The sequence below is a fragment of the Populus nigra genome, chromosome 11 (assembly GCF_951802175.1).
Source record: "Populus nigra chromosome 11, ddPopNigr1.1, whole genome shotgun sequence".
NCBI classification, from domain to species: Eukaryota; Viridiplantae; Streptophyta; class Magnoliopsida; order Malpighiales; family Salicaceae; genus Populus; species Populus nigra.
Window position 1 is genome coordinate 15,157,849 of NC_084862.1, and position 21,417 is coordinate 15,179,265.

Sequence of the window (21,417 nt, forward strand, 5' to 3'; positions counted from 1 at the left end):
GCTAATATTACATCTAGGGACCAAAATTTTATCATATTTTTAGGGGTCAAATTGTAATTTTGTCAAATTGGAGGACCAAACTAAAAATATCATAAATTCATAACCATACTATAATTTTGCCCATAATTTATCCTCAGTTCTGTACAGAATCTCAAATTATGCTCCAGGTACCATTATGTAATTTTAGCATATTTTTAGGGGTCAAATTGTAATTTTGTCAAATTGGAGGACCAAACTGAAAATATCATAAATTCCTGACTATACTGGAATTTTGCCCATAATTTATCCTCAGTTCTGTCCAGAATCTAAAATTATGCTCCAGGGACCATTCTGGAAATTTTAGCAGATTTTTAGGGTCAAATTGTAATTTTGTAAATTGGAGGACCAAATTGAAAATGTCATAAATTCATAGCTATACTGAAATTTTGTCCATAATTCATCCACAATCCTGTCCAGAATCTCAAATTATTCTCTAGGGATCAATCTGTAATTTGTTTCCAAAGTTCGGGGACTAAATTGTAATTTTCACAAATTAAGGAACCAAATTGAAATTTCATCATCTTCAACCTCAAACCCAGATTTTTCCACAGAAAACCTACTGATATATCAAGATTTCTAACTCAAATTCATTATTTAAACAAAACATAACTCAAAATCATCATTTTTACTTAAAACCTTCCAAAATCAACTAATTAACTTAATACCCATAACAATCAACCCATAATATTCAAATCAATTCATCAATCAAACCCAAAACAAAATATTTAAAACTCTGATATTCAACAAAACATAAAATTAAAGCTAAAGAAAACACATTTATACACATTAAAGCATAAATCTTACCTTTTAAATTTATTTTCACTAACTCTCTTCTCCTTCCTTTATTTTTCTCTCTTTTCTCATCTTCTTTCCCTTTTCTTATCTCCTGCCGGCCCTCACTCTTAATTTTCAGATCCCTATTTCTTTTTATGTTTTTTTATAATAATGTTTTTTATTTATTTATACCTACTTTTAAGCCTTCAAGATTTTATTACTTTCTTCTATTGTCTTTTATTTTCAAAACACCACAAAAATAACATGAATTTATATCAAATACTGTACAAAGAGTTTTGAAGTTTTGAAACGAATACAAGTGTCTTTTATCTTTTGTAATACTGAAACAGAGTTGGTTGGGTAATATGGGCAATTGACTGTAGTTCTATTCTCTTTCATATGTGTTCTCTTTTCTCTCTCCCTCTCTTTTTGGTGTTTTATTTTTAATATTTTATACTTGTAATGATTTATTATTCTTTTAATCACACTTAAACAATATTTATAACATATTTTTGTTATGACGAGTGGAAATGGGAAAGTGATTTAATTTACTTACATATTTATGTTTCCATACTTATTCCCTCTTCTCTCCCCCCCTCTCTTTTACACTTTGTTTTTAATATTTACATCTAATGATTTATTATTTTTCTTTTAAAACACACTTAAAAAGTTCAAGTAGTGACACTAATGTTTTACGTGTAATTGGTATTTGAAATTAAGGTTGAATTTTTTTATTTTATTTTTTAAATATTTATGAATTGTTTTAATATGTTAATATCAAAAATAAATTTTATAAAATAAAAAATATTATTTTAATATATATTTTTTAAAAATATATTTTTAAAAACAAACACTACTATATTTAAAAACACCATTTTAGCATCAAAATCACGTCCATCTTTTTTAATTAAGGAGTTCAATAAGAAAAGGTATAGTACAAAACGTCATGCTATTTCCCTATAAATAGCCTTCCTTTGATGAAGATTTAGGTCCTCGAGCATCAAAGTACTAATCTCGAGCATTTGTCTCTATTTCATTCAAGAAAATGGAAACCCAAGCACATTTAACAGCAAACACCAATCAACAAAACAATTCTCGTCGACGGGCAAATTTCCCACCAAGCTTGTGGGGTTAGCTTCGCTTCATTTTAGATAAATTACAGTAAAAATATATATAAGTCATTGTTCACTCAATACTATAAATACAGGTCTTTAACTATTTGAAAAGTTTATATTTTTTTCTATTTTACCAAAAAACTAAACAAATTCTTAGATTATTTTTAGAACAGTATTTTGTTTTACCATCTAATAAAACAAAAGACCTTTGATGTCTCTATATATTAGTTGTAAATATATATTTGCTTTAAATTCGATATTAACTAGTTTGCGAACAAATAATATTTTCATGATATTGAATCTTCATATTACAAACTCACACAATCAAAACAAATTCTCCCAACAATTTCATTTTTTTTATACATATCCTTTCTCAATACTAATATTTTGGAAAAAAAAATATAAATCCAAAAACTCAATTTACTAGAAAAAAGTTCAGAAATCATTTAATATAAATAATAATTTTTATACTCACTTTTATTTATTTGCAGTCCCTATTATGTTATATTTCAAGACCGGCCAAGTTTATACGGATCTACTGTATGAAAAAAAAGTATTTGGTTATTGTTATAAAATAAAAGAGATGAAAATAATAAATATATAAATATATTTGGTTATAGAGATGAAAATAAAGAGTTAGTAATGAATGTGTTTCGGATACCATTTTAAAATGAATTTCTGTATTTTTATAATTTTTGTATAGAAATGATATGTTTCCACGCAACCCAGATTATCTTGCTACTATGCAATCAAGTCTATTTTGAGGCTAAACTGTCTCAAATCATTTGAAGCCATTTCATGATTGAAGACAAAATTGAACCTTTTTTCTTATGCTTCAATACCAAAATCATTTTTCTTATGTAACGTCTTGATATTTTATTATAAATAGCCTTCCTTTGATGATTTAGATACTCAACCAGCAATTAAAGAACTGGCCTCTAGTTCATCTAAAAAAAAATGGAAACCCAAGCACATTTAACAGCAAGCAGTAATCGCCAAAACAATTCTCGTCCAGAGGCAAATTTCCCACCAAGCTTGTGGGGTTGTAGCTTCGCTTCATTTTCCTTCCCACAAGCGGTAAATTACTTCTCTTCTATATATGCATAGCAGTATTAAGAAAATTTAAGTTTCAAAACTATATACAAGCTATTAGAGCCATTAGATTTGTGGGATCCATCATCCAATTCTGCTCTAAGATTGTAATCTGATGTTTTACAATTTGTTTCTAATTTTTTTAATTAAAGTAGTTGCACTTTTGTCTAGCTGTTGATTGCTTTGATTTTAAACAAAGAATTCATCTTTTGATAGAATAAAATTCTTTTTTTTTTGCATATAGTTTCCAAAACTTTAATAATTGTTTAATTAGTTCAGATAAACTAGAGATTAAGTTATAACTAACTTTTTTTTTATATATGAAGTAATCATTTTAAAATCTAATTAATACGACAGTTGATTCTTACTGAATATTTCAATGCAGGAATTCGAGTCATACAGCCGAAAAGTAGAAGTGTTGAAGGAAAATGTGAAGGACATGCTGATGGCATCCAAAAAGGATACAGTGGAACATATTGAATTCATTAATCAGTTATGTCGGCTTGGTGTGTCATATCATTTTGACGACGAGATTGAAAACAGCCTTAAAGAAATTTTTGATGACCTTCCTAATCTTCTTGAGAAGCATGACTTTGATCTCTACACTGTGTCACTTCTATTTCGAGTATTCAGACAGCATGGATTCAAAATGCCTTGCGGTGAGCGCATACTTCCACTTTATAGCCTTTCAAACTTTAATTAACATCTCAAAAATTATTTCTTGAACACTACTTTAAACTCAAAAAAGACTAGAACAGTAAAGTTATTGTGACTAGCAAAACTTCCGTGAAACTAAATAAATATTCTTTCATAATCCACAAACATCTTTTGAAAATTGGCTAAAATTTGTATTGTGTTTTCTTATGAATCATCAGTTGTGTTCGACAAGTTCAAGGACACCAATGGAGAGTTTAAGAAAACAATCATCAACGATGCTCAAGGCATCCTGGGCTTGTATGAAGCTTCATTTTTAAGTGTGCATGGAGAACAGGTACTGGATGAAGCCCTTGTGTTCACAAAGGCAAACCTGGAGTCTTCGGCTATGCAATCAAGCCCACGTCTAGCAGACCATATTAGGAATGCTTTGATCCGGCCCTTTCACAAAGGCGTACCAAGAATAGAGGCTAGAAAATACATCTCTTTCTACGAAGAAGACGAGTCTCGGAATGACACTCTACTCAAGTTTGCCAAGATAGATTTCAATCGAGTTCAGGTACTGCATCAACAAGAGCTATCCATTCTCTCGAGGTAATTTTGTATTCGAGTTCGAGAGAGACATCAGACTAAGTTTCTATTGGAATTTATTTACTCGGTTGCTATTTACATTTTAGGTGGTGGAATGATTTAAATTTTGCTGAGGAGTTTCCTTATGCAAGAGATAGAATTGTAGAGATCTATTTCTGGGCAAATGGAGTCCATTTCGAGCCTCAATATGCTTTCTCTCGGATGATGGTCACGAAATATACAAAAATTGTATCACTGGTAGATGATACATATGATGCATGTGCATCTTTTGAAGAAATACAACATTTTACTAATGCAATTGAAAGGTTTGTTTCTTGTTACCTCATAGTCTGTCTTTCTCTTCTAAATCTTTCATAAACAAAGAAGTCGATACAAAGATGTTCAGGAAAGGAAATGGAATTTTATGTCTCAATTTCAGATGCAGCATGAATGCTATTGATCAACTACCTGCCGATTACATGAAAGTTCTTTATAGAGCTCTTCTGAATCTTTTCAACGAAACTGAGAATGATATGAGAAAGCAAGGAAGATCCTATGCCTCATATTATGTGAAGGATGCAGTATGAATATTTTTCCAGTCTCGTGCTTTCTTTTACTATTTCTAGCATAATATATTGTTATTGTATATATTTTAAGTGAAATATTGCATAGGTTTTACCACACAATCTTTGTTTTATCTGTATGCTATTAGTTCAAAGAATTGGTGAGAGGCTACCATGCGGAGGCGGAGTGGGCAGATAAATGCCATGTCCCAACATTCGATGAGTATGTGCGCAATGGATTAGCCACAAGTGCTTATGGGGTAATTATGGCAGCATCCTTCCTTGGAATGGAAGAAGTTGCAGGAGGGGAGGAGTATGAATGGCTAAAAAGTAATCCAAAAATTATTAAGGCTGGAAAGATGATCGGTCGTTTGATGAATGACATTGTGGGCCACGAGGTACGATGTCGGAATTCTTAAGAATAAAAATTATTAGATACACCGAGAATTGTATTCTCATATCTTATATAAGCAAGGAACCAATTTTGAAAATTATTTACAAATTTTATCTTTTAAGTGAAAAAGTATTAGTTCAACTTATGATATACTTAATAACTTACAAGATTTTTCAATTATTTCAATTACTTTTCAACTTTTGATATACTTAATAACTTAGATAGGTTCAACTCATGACTTTCGTTCTTCTCAATATTTTTGTGTTTAGAAATTTTTCATGTTAAATTTATTTTCTCAAAACTATAACATCGTTTATACATTTGAAGGATGAACAAAAGAGAGGAGACTGCGCCTCCGGTGTTGAATGCTATATGAAACAATATGATGTATCGGAGAAGAAAGCAATTGAAGAGATACAAAAGATGGACGTTAATGCGTGGAAGGATATCAATGAAGATTGCATGAGGCCAACTAATGCTCCAATGCTTCTCCTTCAACATTTTGTTAATCTTATTCGAGTTACAGATGTTGTTTACGGGAATGATGACGATGCCTACACAATTCCATCAAGTTTAAAAGATTATGTCACTTTATTATATATTGAGCAACTGCCTCTGTATGAATAATGGTGTAGAATTCATACTTCGAGCTCATGGTGGAACTCTCTATGAATGTATTGTAATAAAACGAGCAGTGACTCGTGGATATTATATGTACTATTGGATCTAGTGTGTATTTTGGTATGTATTGAATTTGATAGTTGAGTTTTAATTTTATTGAAAAGATTTAAACTTTGCATGCAGTGGTGCATGATCTATTCTTAATTTATTTGACAGCCTAAAATGACAGCCTAAAATCACACAATTGTTAACATGCTGCTGTGAGACCAAAAACAAAAATCATCTGCAGTTTGAGCTCGATTATTTTCTATGTAGCTGAAGGTGGGTTTGAAAGCCCGAATCCACTGAAATAGCTGATAAAAAATTAAGTCATAAATAGACTCCTAGTCTGGCACTTTATCATCAAAGATTAACATATTACGCGCCATCCAAAATAGACTTCAATGGAGCAATGCCACACCAACAATCCTCCCAAAACCTGGTTATCCGCCCATTACCAGGTTTGAAACAAACGATGGAATTGAGAGTTGCACTTAATCTTGCCGAGGAAAATGAACTCTGAATAGCACGCCACGTAGGGGATAAGATGGCAGTTAAAGGATGGAAGGCCATTGCTAAATAGTGGTCTGTATTTATTCAAAATAATCTCCTGCCACCCGCCAACATCTCCACCGTCAAGGTGCCAAATCCACTGGAACATCAAAGCTAACTTTTTCCCTTGTAGAGAACCGAGCCCCAATCCTCCATGATCTTTCAGTTTAATAACCTTATGTGATGTTTTGAATTAAAAGAGATAGGAAAAAGGCAATAAAGCTCTTGAAAGTTTAAAAAGTGGGTATAAATAAATGAAGGGTAGTGCGGTAATTAAATAAACATAATAAGTATAAATAGAAAAAAAAAGAGAGATCTAAAACTAAGAGTGAAAAACTGACGGGAGAAGAGAAGAAAAGAGGGGGAAGAAGAAGAAGAGAAAAGAGGGAAAGATAAGGAAAATAGAAGAGAATTGGAGAAAATAAGTTTAAAGGTAAGATTATGTATAAATATATGCTAGTTAAGCTTTAAATTTCTGTTTTGGTTGAATGTTAGGGTTTGAAGATTATGTTTTGGGTTTATTCATGAATTAATTTGAATGATATGGGATTGATTGTTATGGGTAATGAATTATTTAGTTGATTATGAAAAATTATAGATAAAAATGATTTTGAGTTATAATTTGTGTATATACAACCCAAATTATGTTGCTCCTATGCAATCAAGTCTATTTTGAGGCTAAACTGTCTCCAATCATTTGAAGCCATTTCATGATTGAAAACAAAATTTAACCCTAACATAACATGTGAAGACATTAAAGTGCCGTTTTTCTTATGCTTCAATACCAAAATCATTTTTCTTATGTAACGTCTTGATATTCTATTATAAATAGCCTTCCTTTGATGATTTAGATACTCAACCAGCAATTAAAGAACTGGCCTCTAGTTCATCTAAAAAAAATGGAAACCCAAGCACATTTAACAGCAAGCAGTAATCGCCAAAACAATTCTCGTCCAGAGGCAAATTTCCCACCAAGCTTGTGGGGTTGTAGCTTCGCTTCATTTTCTTTCCCACAAGCGGTACATTACTTCTCTTCTATATATGTATAGCAGTATTAAGAAAATTTAAGTTTCAAAACTATATACAAGCTATTAGAGCCATTAGATTTGTGGGATCCATCATCCAATTCTGCTCTAAGATTAGAATATGATGTTTCATAATTTGTTTTTAATTTTTTAATTATATATTACCTGTCTGTGTGTTTTTTAATGATAAAATCATATATATCCTATGTCTCCACTCCTCTCAGGTCAAAGTTGATGTTAAAGTAGTTACACTTTTGTCTAGCCGTTGATTGTTTTTATTTTAAACAAAGAATTCATCTTTTTATAGAGTAAAATCTTTTTTTTTTTAAGGATTAAGCATATAGTTTCCAAAACTTTAATAATTGTTTAATTAGTTCAGATAAACTAGAGATTAAGTTATAACTAACTCTTTTTTTTATATGAAGTAATCATTTTAAAATCTAATTAATACGACAGTTGATTCTTACTGAATATTTCACTGCAGGAATTCGAGACATACAGCCGACAGTTGATTTGTGGGATCTGTCTTCCTAATCTTCTTGAGAAGCATGACTTTGATCTCTACACCGTGTCACTTCTATTTCGAGTATTAAGACAGCATGGATTCAAAATACCTTGCGGTGAGCGCATACTTCCACTTTATAGCCTTTCAAACTTTAATTAACATCTCAAAAATTATTTCTTGAACACTACTTTAAACTCTGCTAAATCTTTCTTTCACAAGAAGTAATATATGGTCAAATTAAGATTATTAAAAAAAAGACTAGAACAGTAAAGTTATTGTGACTAGCAAAACTTCCGTGACACTAAGTAAATACTCTTTCATAATCCACAAACATCTTTTGAAAGTTGGCTAGAATTTGACACAGTGTAGAGATCAAAGTCATGCTTCTCAAGAAGATTAGGAAGGTCATCAAAAATTTCTTTAAGGCTGTTTTCAATCTCGTCGTCAAAATGATATTGAAGCATAAGAAAAATGGTACAAACATTATATCTAGGTTAATGTCTTCACATGTTAAGTTGTGGTTTAATTTTATTTAATTTTTTTTTTCTTAATCATGAAATGGCTTCAAATGATTGGAGACAGTTTAGCCTCATAATAGACTTGATTGGAGACAGTTTAGCCTCGTAATAGACTTGATAATCTGGGATTTGTAAGAAAGAAAGTTGGTTGAGTTATGGTTTAAAGGGATTTGTAAGAAAGAAAGTTGGTTGAGTTATTATTGAGCAAAAAACAAAGTTAAGAGCTCATCCAATTTGAATAAAAAAATTTCTATTTATTAAAAATATATTAAAAACGGGGTAAAAAATGAGTGATAACCCTTCTAATAAAAGTTGGTTATCTAGAGTTATATCAATGAATTCTCCTATTAAAATTAGTGAAATTAGAGCTGGATTCAAATTAATTTATCTAGTTAGTTAAAACATATTATATTCTAAGAGTTTGCTATTAATATGTTAAAAAAATACAAGCTCTGTTACAAAACATAAAAAAATATTATAATATTTTTATAATGATGTTTTAACTTGCGTAATCTTATATTGATTTACAAATTTTTACAATCTTATTTTTATAATGATGTTTTAACAATTATCATTAACACACAAAAAAAAAAGACAAAACCATATAGACTCACTCTAATTTCAAGAGTGTTTATTATAAAACTCGTTAACAACTAATAAGTAAGGATTTCACCCGTCCTTGATCTCAAGATGTACAACACCATGCTCATCTCCATATTGGTACATGCATTGTGACATTCGAGCAAGGTTGATTGCAACTTTAATAAAAGCTTGAGAGATATGGGGATTAGCAAATTGATATTCATTCATTTTTTTTCATGCATTACTAATTAAATTTTTTATATATTCACGAGTTTCTTCTTTTGAAGATTTGGTTTCATACATGTAACACTGAATTAATTTAGAAACATCTTCTCTTTTTAATTCATTCTGTAAATAAGAAATGAAAAAATTAGTATAAATACAAAGAAAAAAAACCATCACAAATAGCCATTTTCACCGGTATGAAAATGAAAGATGTAAATAATTACACACTGAAATAACTAATTGATCTAGAGATTTACTAAAAAATATACCAACCATGGATTTTTAAGATGAAAGAGTAGGTGCTAAGGTGGAGATCGAGCCTTTTACCAACATTTCAAAAGTAATTTACGGGGCCAAATGAAAACCTAATGGGTAATAAGAGACCCATTTATAGTTAAAGTATGCATAGTATTCTTTAAAATTCATTCTATTACTTGGGCAAGTCAGAGGCCCAGGCCTCGAGACAGAGGATCCATGGCTGAAAATTGAGCAAAGCAAGGAGAAAGTTGCAAAACAAATATCTCCAATCATTTAAAACTCAAGTAGATAAACTCTGAGTAGTTATTTAATTTTGCATTATCTAATTACTGAAGAGAATGTTCAAAAATAATTTATTTTATTTTGACTCTCTCAGTTCCTACGGGATGCTCAATTGAAGTCTTGAAAAAATTCATTTTAGTCCCTAATTTTCAAAAACATTATTTTACAATGTTTAGGTCCATGTCTAATAAAAATTAAAATTTAGTCTTTATGATACCTTTTGTAATTAGATCTTGCATAATTAGTCTTAATTATGTAACGGTTTACTGAATCGTTTTTTTAATACAATGCTTGTAATATAATGAGTTGTTAAATTATAATCTTTTATTATGTTATAATTGTTGGAAATGTGACACAAATGACCCAAAGTCAACCATGCCATTTATGGTGGTGGATGGCTGTTAGGGGTTACCATATTTTCAAAAACTTTAAAGCTTGGGGAGCAAATTTGAATTTTTTGTTTAGGCTTCTTTAATTGCCTTGGCCTCCTTCTATTTTCTGCTTTTAGGTTCCTTTCACTAGCTTCCAAAAGGGAGTAATAATCTGGCTGGAGCCATAAAACAAAGAGCAATTTCCAAATTTCCCAGTTTATAAATTTAAAAAATTTAAATTTCTTAAAAGCTTTCGAAATTTCAATGATTGAACTTTTTTATGTTTTAAATTATTACTAAATTTGAAATTTTCTAATGTACTGTTGTAATACACACACTCACTCATGTCATAACCCAATTTTGACCCTTTTTATTCTTACTTTATTTTATAAAAATAATAAAAATAAATAATAATAAATTATTTTAAAAAAATGAAATGAATGAAGAATAAATTGAAATTTGGGTCAAGTCAATATAAATTGGAAGGTTGGGATCTTAATTAAACTTTGGATTAAATTAATCAAATCAAGGGCTTAATTGAAAAGTTGATAAGTTTTGAGACTTAATTGAACTTGGAATTAGTTTAATTAATGAAATCAGGGGCTTAATTGAAACATTATTAAAGTTTAAGGCTGATTTCGGTAAACATTGCAAGAAATTAAAATCCAAGGACCAATGTGTAAATGACGCTGAGATGCAGGGGTCCAATTATAATTTACCCAAGGATTTGACTACAAAATTTCAGAACTTGAGTGACCAACTAAAAATGGCCATTTCGCATCTCAAACGGCGCAGTTTCAAAGGACTCTGTTCATCACACCAGGGAAGCCGTTTCAGCAGGAAGAAGAAGAACCATTCACCTCAGCTGCCCACGATGCAATGCGTCACTGAAACGCACGGCATTTATTCGGCTGTAAAGCCAGAGAAAGAAACGCCGCGCCGCGCCTGCTAAACGTCCACGAAGAGTCGCCGACCGTTACTCCTGCATTAAAGTCCATGCATGGTCGCCTCATTATCTGGAGGCGACTGCATGGCATTCTCTGGCTATAAAAGCCAGAGAAGGGACAGAACAAAGAAGGGGGAGGAGGACCAAAGAAAAAATACAGGAGAAAAGAGGCAGGAGAGAGAGGGAGACCGAGAGGAGGGGACCGAGAGAAAAGAGGAGAAAAGAAGAAAAAAAAAAAAAAAGGAACCCAGAACACGAGGAACCAGGATAGCAGACTTGCGTTCCCCTTTTTCTTCTCAAAGAAAAAGAGGATCGTGAGGCACAAACACATGAACAGAGTCCATTCTCTGGCTTTATAAAAGCCAGAGAAGGCCACGGAGGAAAAGGGGACCGTTGCCTTCACCATCTCCAGCACCAGAGACAGAAGACGGAGAGAAAACAAAGAGACGACTAGGGAAACAAAGCGAACACAGGAGAAACCACAACACAGACAACGAAGGAAGCAGAGACAGAATCAAAGACCAGAGAACGCAAACGAGAGAGAACAGAAAAGAGAACAAAAAGAACGAAAGAAGAAGATGTAGAGGGCAGGAAAGCAAAGGTAGTAGGAGGAATTCCAGTTTCCCAGCAACGATCGCCTTCACTGATCCTCGCCCAAAACGCTAGCACTGCAGCAGAGCAGGTAAGCTTTCTTTAGCTTCGTAGAATACAAATAAGGCTGGTACTGTGTGAAGGTAATTAATTACCTGCACACTGTGCACAGCATGCGTGAATCGTGACTTTGCCCAGCCATATCGCTGGTATGCGCCAGTGACCAGGCCAGTTTGATTGGGTTCAGAAAAAAACAGAAAAAAAGGCTGAGACTTGGTCAGGCTGGGCCTGCTCAGCTAGCCCAATTTGTTTTGTGCTAAGAGTGTATTTGACAAACAAAAAATAAAATAAAATATGCATGCATTGATTTTAAAATCATTTTACTAGTTTATTCACTTATGTTAGAGTCAAGAATACCATATTATTTTTTTTACTACGACATATTTACCAATGCTAGAGTTGGAAGTATTCATAGTTTGAATATTCATTGACATTAGTGTCAGGAATATTACTAGCAAACTATCATAGCATAAACCATCAAAATTTTAGTAATTTAAGACAAAACCAGTAATGCAGTTGGCCACAGGCAGGGCATTTAATGGGTAATAATATTATCTCTTTCACGTAACTAGTCATGTATCATAGAATCTCTGTAGATCAGTTAGGGTTTCTAGTAACTATAATACTAGATAAAGACTCCTTAAACCATATCTTTTCTTATTAAAAAAAAATGTTAGAAATCTATTTTTTTCATATGAATTTTTAAAACCGCCGCGATGTCTATATAGTTTTGTCAGATGCAACACCACACAAGCAGACTATCTATATGGAGTGGTTCATAAAAATCTTGACACACAGGCTTCCCTGTTTGAAATGTATCTATAAGGTAAAAAAAGCAGTCACAATCCAAATGCATGTATAATGTATAATTTTCGAAAACAATTTTTGTTTTTTTCTTTGGGATCGATTGATTTGAATTCGAAAACACAGAACGTAATTTGCATGAAATAGCAGATAAGGCAGACTTATATTTGAAATAGATCGACAGATGAGAGCCTTCATGAAAAAGTTTGATCAGATTTAACCATTTATTTGCAAAAATATCTCATCTTGAACCAATCAAACTAAGTTGTTTTAAATTAAAAGTTGTCCACCAATTATCCAACCAGTTGAAGAAATAAAAAGCTTAATTTTTAAAGAAATTGTTTAAGACTAAAATAACAACAACTATGGATTTTGTAATTTTGTAATTTTAATTTCTAAATTTTTTGAACAGCAGAGAAATTTCAAAACATTTTTTTCTATTTTTTAAATGAAAATTTAAAAAATTAGCAATTTTTTAATATTTCATATGTCTTGAAAAAAATATAATGGATGGAGAGCAATTTTGAGTTTGATTATGCTTCCTTAATTGCCTTTAGCTTCCTATTGTTTAGAAAATAATATAAATTATATCTTGAAATTTTATCTAATTATAACTTAAACTATTAAATTGAGATAGTTCTTTGACACGGTATTAGAGCTTTGATAACCAAGCAATCACGAGTTCGAATCTCATCATTCCTATTTATTTGATAAAAATTAAATATAAAGTAATATGAGCCTCTATAAATTTTAAATTTAAAAAGTTTTTATTTAAAAATATATATTAAAAAATAATATAAATCATGTGTTTAAAGCTCACCTAATAATTTAAAATTTAAAATTAAAATGATTCTTTACCCCTATTCCCTCTCCGTCTCATTATCATTTCCACCTTTCCTGTCAGCAGCGGCACTGACCTAGCAACCGAACCCCCACTCCTTCCATTTTGGTCAGAGCAATACAAGCCTCATCTCTCCACTGTCAAAAAGAAAAAGAAAAAGAAAGACGACCATCATTGCAAAATTCTATTTCTAATTAAGCCATATTCAAGAACCCAAGAAGACTTTTGAAGAGGAGACACTGCTGAAAAAGTCCTTCTAGCTCCAAGACTGCAGAACTAATCCTTATTCTCAAACTATAGGAGGCAAGATTATCAAACTATTGATAATTTAATATAAGTTTTCCCTCTTTTCAAGAACAAAATCATTTTCTAATTTAATATAAATATCAATTGTTTTTCTATTATCAAACTATTGATAATTTCATCAATGCTTTAACAATTTAATGTAAGTATTTTCACTAGATTTCCGAATATAGAAGTATATATCTCAAATTGAAAATATTTTATATCCTTAAATAGAAAAACATAATCCACTAAAAATAAAATCCTAATATACCGAATATCCTAATAAGTCTCTTTTCTATTTTAAAAAAATTAATTTTTTGAGAAAATCTTAAAAATTAAATAAAAATAATTTAGTCTAAAATAATGAAATTTCCATCCCCACGATCATATTTTCCAAAAAATTGAAGCTTGGAGAGAAATTTCGAATTTTTTGTTTAGGCTTCCTTAATTGCCTTGGTTTGAGCCATAAAACAAAGAGCAATTTCGAAATTTCCCTGTTTAAGTTTTTTTTTAATTTCTTAATATCTTAAAAACTTTCAAAATTTCAATGATTGATTTTTTTAAAAATGTTTTGAATTATTTCTATATTTTTAATTTTCTAATGTACTGTATAAAAGTGAGGAAATCTCTTTCATATTGACCACTTGTGGAATTGATTCAAACACAACGAGCATTTGAGAGAGAGAGAGAGAGAGAGAGAGAGAAGCAGACTATCAATATGGAGTGGTACATGAAAATTTAAACTTAGGCGACTTCCCTGTTTGAAATGTAATCTATAAGGGCAAAAGAGTAGTCACAGTCCAAATGCATGTAAAACGTAGGCGGCTTCACTGTTAAGAAAATTAGCTTATAGATGGCCATGATCAAGACTTTTGGCAATAATGTTGAATATGATTTTCGAAAAGATAGAATGTAAACCACATGTTTATATATAGGTGGGGGTATGAATCATAGACTTAGAAATCGATCAATTTTTGTTTTTGTCATTGGGATTGATTGATTTGAATTAGAGGCTTCATTAGTGTAATGTATACTTGTGTATGTATATCTATGTATTTGAATGTAAGTGACATGCATGAAATATATAGCAGAGGTTCCAATCAGATTATAAATTATTAACATGATTACATTAGTTATCTTATTTGAAAAATGCTAATACTTGTAAATGTTGTCAGGTATTCATGATTATAACTTATATTAACAACAAATCAAGTTCCTTTTATAGCACATATGTCGATTATACCATACAATTGGGTTATGAAAGTGTCATGTATTTGTTGTACCACGTGTTGTACAACATAAATATAGATTAATCATTTAACAAGCAAAGTATTGAAAGTGAACAAGATAACAAATATAAAACATGTTAGTATCAAACATTAATATCCATGTTGAATTTATACTATACTTATTCTTACATCATTAGTGTAACCTTTTCATCTTGACATAATAAACTTAACTAAACATAATGAAAGAGAGAAATATAAATAAACAAGATATAAGTTAACTAAGTAAAGGAAAGAAAATGAAAAGCATAAATAAGAGATGAAAGTAGAACTTAAGCATTACAAAAAGAGAGCAAGAACATAATCTTGATCTGAAAACCAAGAAGCCTAAATGCATGGCAAATGCCTCTTTTTATAGGCTAAAATTTGGAACTATTGATTTGATGACTAATTGTTGAGTGGGTGGCCACGTCTTGACTTAATGACAATCCTTATCTTCTTCTCTGAACAAAACATCATTGATAACATTAGAATTTGAACAGTCTTTCCCATTAGAGTTCTAAGAAATTATCTCAGCTTTCCAACAAAAAAAATAGAGGTCATTTGGACTTCTACAACTTTAGATATGGGCTGAACATTGAATAATGTCTGAGCTGCAGGACAGATTCAGACTTCTTCGTTGTTGCTACAATTTCAACTTGAAAATAGTCTTTTTAAATCTTGAACTCCCATGAAAGTTTTAGGCCTATGTTTTAATTTTTCATCCATATACAGCAGACCTAAATCCAAGATTTACAGCTCCAGATATGACCCAATGACCGAATAGTAGTGTTCCAGTTTAAACTAAAACAACATCTCTTTTCTAAGTTTGGCCATCTCTTTGTCCTTTCAATTTCAGTACTTAAACTCATCAATCAATTCTTTTATTTATGTGCTAAGCCTGCATTTAAGATGAAGATTTACCATAAATTAAATGTATCTTATAGTATCAGACTTGTTATTATAAAACATGCTTTAGTTAAGGAGTTATTGATACTTCAAGTACAAAATAATGATATAATACCTTGATAAAAATATACTTTTAAGTACCAATCAAGGTATCTTGTAGGCGGCTTCCCTGTTTGAAATGTAATTTATAAGGGCAAAGAAGCAGTCACAATCCAAAACTTTTGATTGAGTAGAATTATAAATAAGATTGAACCTGATACAGTGTTTGGCAATAATCTTCCCAAAGACCCCAAATCAAGCAAATAAATGAAAAAATCACCGAATCGCTGCGCGGGTGACGTGCGACAGAATGGCGACTCCACTGGGGACAGGTAATGTTTTCAACATTATTGGACTAAGCTTTGTGTTTTGGATGTGTTTAATTTTTTTGTTTTTTGTCTTATTTTATTTCTGTTTTATTCATGCATTATATAGAATTCTCTCATGCATCACAAGTTTTAATTTTTGAAAGCACATACAAGCTTCAGGTTAGGTGGGGGACTAACAGCTTGCCTTATGACTTGAGTCAAGGTTTAAGTTTGTGTAAACCCCAACTCTTCGTTATGTGCTTAGACTGGTAATAATTGGTACAAGTGCCAATTCATTGCCTACTGGGCCCTCATATTGCCTTCAAGAGGGTGATCACTGGGATAACGAGAGACCCATTTTTAGAGACCGAATAGTAAACCTACCTTTTGTGTCACTTAAAAAGATTAGAATCTGCCTTTAGGATGTATGCTCCATTTTGCATCTGAGCAAGCCCTTCTTGAAGCATCTTGAATTCAGGACTTATGGGGGATATAATGGTCATTATTCAAGAAATTTCTATTGTAGAGTTTGAGCAAGAATAGAAATTCTTGTCTCATCATGCAAGAGTTATGACCACATGTCACCCCTCGAAGGGCAAGTTCATCATATAGATTACATGTCATACATTTATCATGCATGCACCGGGATGAAAATAGGTTCCCCAATCTGAGGTTTACCACACTGGACTGAAAAGGATGGATAATGAAGTCGGGGTCAGATAGAGGCTCATTATCAAAAGAAAAGAAAATTGGAGCGTCAAAGGTGAAGTAGCTAGGCTCAGATCTGCCTAAACGAGTGTTGAGCATCAAATGGAAAGGGAATGTCTGCACAGTCTTCTGTGGGAACACTGCTTGTCCACGTCCCATTGAAGCTGCACCTCTCTTTTTCAGTCATGAACAACGACAACAACGCCTCCAGTCATCAGCTAATGACAACTTTTGTTCTTGGTCAGTTGCCCTGTTAATTGTTCATCGCCTCCACATCTTTCAATGTCACCAAATAACTGCTAGCGTTCTGTGCATGGTGCATTAACCTTCTTTGAAGCTACCCCCACTATGAGCTTAATTCCAGTTCAGCAGCACAAGATGTAAAAAAAAAAAAAAAACATGATTAGACACTGAACCTCTACGTTGCAGAGCTCTCTCTGTAGAGATTTGTTTGGGGATCTGCTAGTGGGAAATGCAAGAGGGAATGTAGTATTTTCATATGCTACAAAACTTCGTCTCATCAATTTCAGAACCGAAACACTGGATTAGGCAGAAGGGTCAAACCTGGTCTGAAAACATGAGCCGTCGTCGAATTTCAAGTGGCAGAGCTCTCTCTACAAAAATCCATTTGTGGCTCTGCAAGTGGAGAATACAAGAGGGGATGTAGTAATTTCGGACACTATGAAAATCTACCCCATCAGTTTCAGCACCAAAACACTGTAGTAGGCAAAAGAGCCAGACCTGGTTTGAAACACAGGAACAGATATTGAACTTTATCGTAGCAGAGCTTTCGCTGTAGAGATTTGTTTGTGGATTTGCCTGTGGGGAATGCAAGAGAGGATGTAATTGTTTCATATGCTTTGAAACTTTCTCCCACCAGTGGCGCCAGCAAAACATTGTAGTAGGCAGAAGAGTCAGACCTGGTCTGAAAAACATGAGCAGACATCAAACTTCAACGTGGCAGAGCTCTCTCTACAGAAATCTGTTTGTGGCTCTACAAGTGGAGAACCCAAGAAGGAATGAAGTAGTTTCAGATCACCTATAATTTTCTCCCACCAGTGTCGGCATTAAAATGCAAAAGTTGGGAAAAGAGACATATCTGGGCTGAAAAACAAAAAAACAAGAAGAAAAAAAAGAAGACTGAAACTTCAATAGAGCAGAACTCCATCTACAGATGTCTGTTTGCTGCACTGTCAGTGAGGAAACGAAGATGAGGCAGAAGAGTTTTAGATTCAACAGGTTCTCCTCCAGTTTTGACAATGTGTGATTCCACACATCGATAATTGCGATGCTACATGTTTCTGGGCGCTGCCAAGATTACCAAGCTGTTGAAAGGTCTCTAACAACCCTCAACCAACCACAACAACATGAGAATATTGACATGAAGTTGTGTGGATTGCCAAAAAAATTGAGCTAGCTATCAAGATAGGAAAAATTGAAGGCTCTACCGTGGATTCCAGAACTGTGAAGAGAGTTGAATCAGAAGATGACTCTCAATTGAGAAACCTCAGTTATTTTGCCTGGTCAGGTCTTGCCATAACATCAACTGCTCAAATGTCTTTGCCAAGATTGACATTCATCTGCCACTCAAGTTTCTCGACCAACATCTATTAGATTCTAGACTTTTTGCACCCACTTCGACAAATTGCATGCAACCACCGTGGTATAATTCAAACAAGATGTGAATATCATGGTGGGTTCCTGGGCCATTTTTGTTGAATAGATGCAAGAGTTTCAAGAATTGAGCTGAGTTTGTGAAAGATGAGGTCATCGATCATTTTGTCGCTAGAACATCCTCAAAATGACGAGTGATCAAAATTGCTTGGCAAAACACGGATATGGCCAGAGTAGCTGATCCACGAAGGGTGTTGACCTGTCAAATCATTTTTGTTACGGATTTTGTCATTCTGTATTTTGTTTTGGGATCACATTTCATCCTTTAACGAAACTTGTCCTTTCTTTGTCTTCATGCTGTTATGAAATCATGAGATGTTTCTTTCAAATGGTATTTTGATAAAATATTTTTGATCAAACTCCAACATGCAAAGTTTAATCCTGAAGACTAAAAGTGTTTTGATTGCAGAAATGACTCGATGCTTAAAAATGACATGAGGTGACCAAACAATTTTGAACTCATACCTCCTGAAACTGAACCACACATCATATAGCTAAGTTTTAGCAGTATGCATAATGACATGTAGTGGATTCGGTAGCTATGGACTCATGAATCATTGACTCTTACAAGTCCCAATTATTACACTGGATGAGGTCAAAATTTATCGATTCTAACCGACCTTGCTTGAAATGAGAAAAGGCCATCTTTGTTATCCTTTCACATTTCTTGAAATATTTTCCCTTGCAGTCCCATTTTGAGCCTGGTAAAATATTTTCTTTAAAAAAAAAACCTGACTAGGATCACACCCTACACTAGGGGCAAATGAGAGATATTTTGAAGACACTGATAGGATTAATGGATAAAAGAAAGGCTTAGAACAAAAGTCCAATGATTAAGAAAGGGCTAGAAGAAAAAAGCCATAGATTGAGGGTCATCCAAGAAATCTTTGAGGAAGGTTATGTAAAACCAAAAAAAAAAAAGAAGAAGAAAAAAGAAAAAAAAGTGGAATAGAAAGAGAAGGCCTATCAATTCTAAGAGAGGCAAAACAGTTTCAATTTAAAAAAGACACAGCAAATGCCAAAAGTAAAAAAAAAAGAAAAAAAAAGAATCTAGCTTTAGGTCTTTTGGTGTGTCTATGATAAAGCCTTTAGTGTCTTCAAAACGTTTAGATTGGTTATTCATCAAAGAAAAGTTGGATTAGTATTATGACCTATGTTAAGAGAATTCTGATCTCTGAAATTAACAAGGTTATATGTCACTTTCTCTACAATGACAACAAGAGAAAGAGAGTTGATGAATAGTTGATGTTGATCCTAGGTCTTTGAAACCCTCAAACACCTTTGAGCCTAAATTTTCCTTTCTTTCATAAGCCATGAACGATAGCCTGCATTACGTGCTTTTAAAAGCCCTTTTTGATCAAGTAAGCAATTTGAACCGATAAATGGCGCTCTCAAAACTTGAAGAGCTTTTCCATAAGAGTCGTGGCTTCATGATTTAAGCTACTGGTTATTATGCATTCTGATAAAATTGGTGCTAAAAAAGAAAACAATCTTTCTTGATGAATCCTCAAGTTTTGACTTGAGCCTTTTGTTTCTTGAAATTCATAGAAGGTCACCTCATCGCAGACCATCAAAAAATATACCCAAGATCAAAGATTAAAACTGACACAAAAAACCATGAAAAAGTCATTTTAATCTTACAACGGGTCATTTCTGTTTTCGAAATACAAGACAATCAAAGGACTACATTGAATAGTGTGTTGGGTCTTTGACCAAAGAAGCTTGAATTTAAAAAAAAATACTTTCAAAAACAGACATCTCTCTGATTCCATTTCAACGATTAGACTTGAATAGACATGACCGTTGAAATATGAGATTTGATTCCAGAACAAGAAAGATTGTCAAATAAGAACATCGATCGAATTTGCGAAATCCTTAACCAGAATGACATCAACATTTCTCGACACTCCTTGAAAAGTTGACCACCTGGGGGCAATACAGTGGACCCTGAGAAGGAAAAAAACAGTATTCAGATTAGCTGGGGGCAAATAAAGAATCGAACGATGAGTTATTGAAGTCCATCAAAGTCATTCTTGGCGATCACAGAAGCCATTTGGTTATAGACAGAAGAATGAGCGTGTTCAGATATTGGGGGCAATGTTGGTCAAAGACAATTTTAGCAGCACTTGATGAGCAACGTCGCATCTGAAGGACCTCTTCATATGGGGTTTAACCTCTGAAACATGCTCAAAGGCGCATTTCACCGCATGAATATGGGTGATAAATGGATCATTGATAATTCCAATGCATTTCTTTTCACGATCTAATTAGACGAGTTGAAAGGAACTTATTGAGAAGAACATTGAGCATACAATGATGAGCTTTTTATGGCAAGCTATGGGATGCATGCTTAGATGACTTGATAGTTTCCAAGAAGGTTGATGATAACATATACTTGAAAAGTATTGTTTCAACTGGAGGCAATTTCATGACTGGTTGACAATCTTAATTGGTGTTGGCATGAGGCACATAACCAATCAGAGGATAATTCTCAGAAGAATCCAAGAGAGAAATCCTTCAGGATAAATCAAGCACAACACATTTGAGGGCAGAGTCAAGCTTGATGAACAGCGAGAGCAGTAATTGTCGTGGACAACATAGGATGGGCACTGCACTTACATCTGAGTGATGGCTATCACATGAATGAACCAATGCATCGAAAGAACAAAGAAAGCTTCGGAATGCAAACAAAGGCACCCTAGGACGATGAATCATCAAAGAGGGGGGGACCTATATTTCAAATCAGGTAAGGATACATGCATATCAATCATAATGCATTGCTTTTATCATTGTCAGATCGGTGATACA

At 32.8% G+C, this 21,417-nt stretch overlaps 1 protein-coding gene across 1 annotated transcript; it reads left to right on the plus strand.

Annotated features, from left to right (window-relative positions):
• The first annotated feature begins 2,851 nt into the window (after window positions 1-2,851).
• Window positions 2,852-6,000, plus strand: LOC133706306 (probable terpene synthase 6). Its single transcript, XM_062131815.1, has 7 exons — window positions 2,852-3,005; window positions 3,406-3,679; window positions 3,896-4,268; window positions 4,352-4,570; window positions 4,684-4,825; window positions 4,957-5,205; window positions 5,529-6,000. Exons 1-7 carry the CDS (start codon window positions 2,886-2,888, stop codon window positions 5,826-5,828), a joined length of 1,677 nt encoding a protein of 558 aa, XP_061987799.1. The 5' UTR covers window positions 2,852-2,885; the 3' UTR covers window positions 5,829-6,000.
• The last annotated feature ends 15,417 nt before the right edge of the window (window positions 6,001-21,417 follow it).